Raw genomic sequence first — 1,684 nt, 5'->3', positions numbered from 1 at the left:
AAGAGCCTCAGATGTTCTCCAGCTATAACAGATATTGCCAAAAACACAGATTAATATAAATCGCCTTAAACTGTGCCTTTCAGATGCTCTTCTCCAATACTGCAAAAAATGTTCTAGAATATCAAAATTAGTGCAAACTAATTAAAACTGTCTTGAAGTTCAGAGTCTGTAACACTTAAGATACACAGCACAGCAGACCAAATGAATACCAAATTCAAAACCCAAAAAGCCTAGTTACAAGTATACACAAGCCCAAAAGTTTTCCTTTCTCTGTTGTTGGGCATATACCATTGCCTATTTTCTGCCTTCATAAACACAGAACTTTGGACAGACTTCTCTAACAATCATTAAAATATTCATAAGAAGCATGCTCTTCTGAACAAAAACCCTTCTGATGGATTAGAATAACCCGTCCTTTGAAGTACGTGCACACACATGCGGACACTCAGCACCACTGCCAGCCTGCATGCCTTTCCTTAGGTGGGATGACTGTATTGTACCCAGAAACCCATATACCTCCCCCCACTACAGCTTTTTAGGAATTCGTAAATATCCTTAATGCAAGCAGATTATTATTATTTTCTGATCAACCTACAGCTGCCAATGCCTGAGAATACTGAGGGAACTGTGAAGTTTCAGCTGTGGACTAAAATATTTTTGCCACCATTTATATAAGCGACCCCAGTTAGGGAACAAAGGGGCGTGTATAGATTATGTCCGGCCTCTAAATCAAGGATTACATATAATGAGACTTACATGCCGTCTTTCATGACTGGTATGGTATTTTAATTAGGATACAAGTAACTATCACATGCAAAGCCACGATTAATGCCATTACATCCTATATCAAGCATTGCTGGCCTACATACCTGCCCTGATCTGGCTAACTTGTTTCTTCAGCCAGAAACGAGCTGTCCTCTGACCTTGGGCTGGCCAGCAACCAAAGGGTCGGCTGCATAATTCAAAGCGGTTTCAAGGCTGAACTGCATTACCTTAGTCCCAGAACAGCCATCCCAACAGCCAGATGCATAACTGCAATCTCCCCCATGCTTATCACTATCACCCACAGTACAACTTAAAATGCCCCACATCCTCTTCCCTACCATACATCCACTCTCCTGCCGTTAAGCCTCCACGAGACCTAGGAAGCAGCCCGTTTCTGGGCAGACCCATGTGTGAGGAAGACGAGGCGTGCTTCCAGCCTGCAAGATGTGCCTTCACAGTACCCACTGTTGCTTCCCAAAGCAGCTTGGGGCCATGCCCAAACTCAGGAGCTACCTCCTTCCTAAAACAGACCTGGTTTAAAAGGCTGCCATGAAGCCAAGAGTGGGTGCAGCTGGGCTGCTCGGTCACCTTCCCAGCAGACCATCATGGGCGGATGGGCAGGGGACACCACCTGCCCAAACTGGGAGCCCCCGAGGAAACCCTCCCATGGCCCAGCACAGGTCCCCGAGCCCCACCAGGAGTAACTGGAAGCCAGCCCGCCCTGCCACACGCCTCCTCCCTGGTGGGGGCCGCAAAGACTCCCCCCCCGCCCAGGGCTGTAGGGCCACACAAGACAGGGGGAACCGGGCCGCGACAGAAGCGGCGGCCCCGCCTGCCCACGTGGGCCGCGCTGAGCCCAGCCAGGCCTCGCGCCTCCCCCTCGGCTCTCACCCGCCGCCGCGCTGGCTCCGCGCCGCGT

The 1,684-nt window shown here is 49.9% G+C and overlaps 1 protein-coding gene across 1 annotated transcript in view; it reads right to left on the bottom strand.

The window, feature by feature from the left end:
* The window catches only part of AP1AR (adaptor related protein complex 1 associated regulatory protein), a gene marked incomplete at its 5' end in the record, with an annotated part of 40,774 nt that extends 39,092 nt beyond the window's left edge, over window positions 1-1,682 (bottom strand). The window contains one exon of the mRNA XM_019521822.1: window positions 1,657-1,682. Coding sequence (XP_019377367.1) covers window positions 1,657-1,682 — 26 coding nt within the window. The remainder of the gene's footprint in view (window positions 1-1,656) is intronic.
* Window positions 1,683-1,684: the final 2 nt, after the last annotated feature.

Source organism: Gavialis gangeticus, unplaced genomic scaffold (assembly GCF_001723915.1).
Source record: "Gavialis gangeticus isolate Ggan-Ray unplaced genomic scaffold, GavGan_comp1, whole genome shotgun sequence".
NCBI lineage: Eukaryota > Metazoa > Chordata > Crocodylia > Gavialidae > Gavialis > Gavialis gangeticus.
This window is presented reverse-complemented; position numbering and strand designations above follow the sequence as displayed.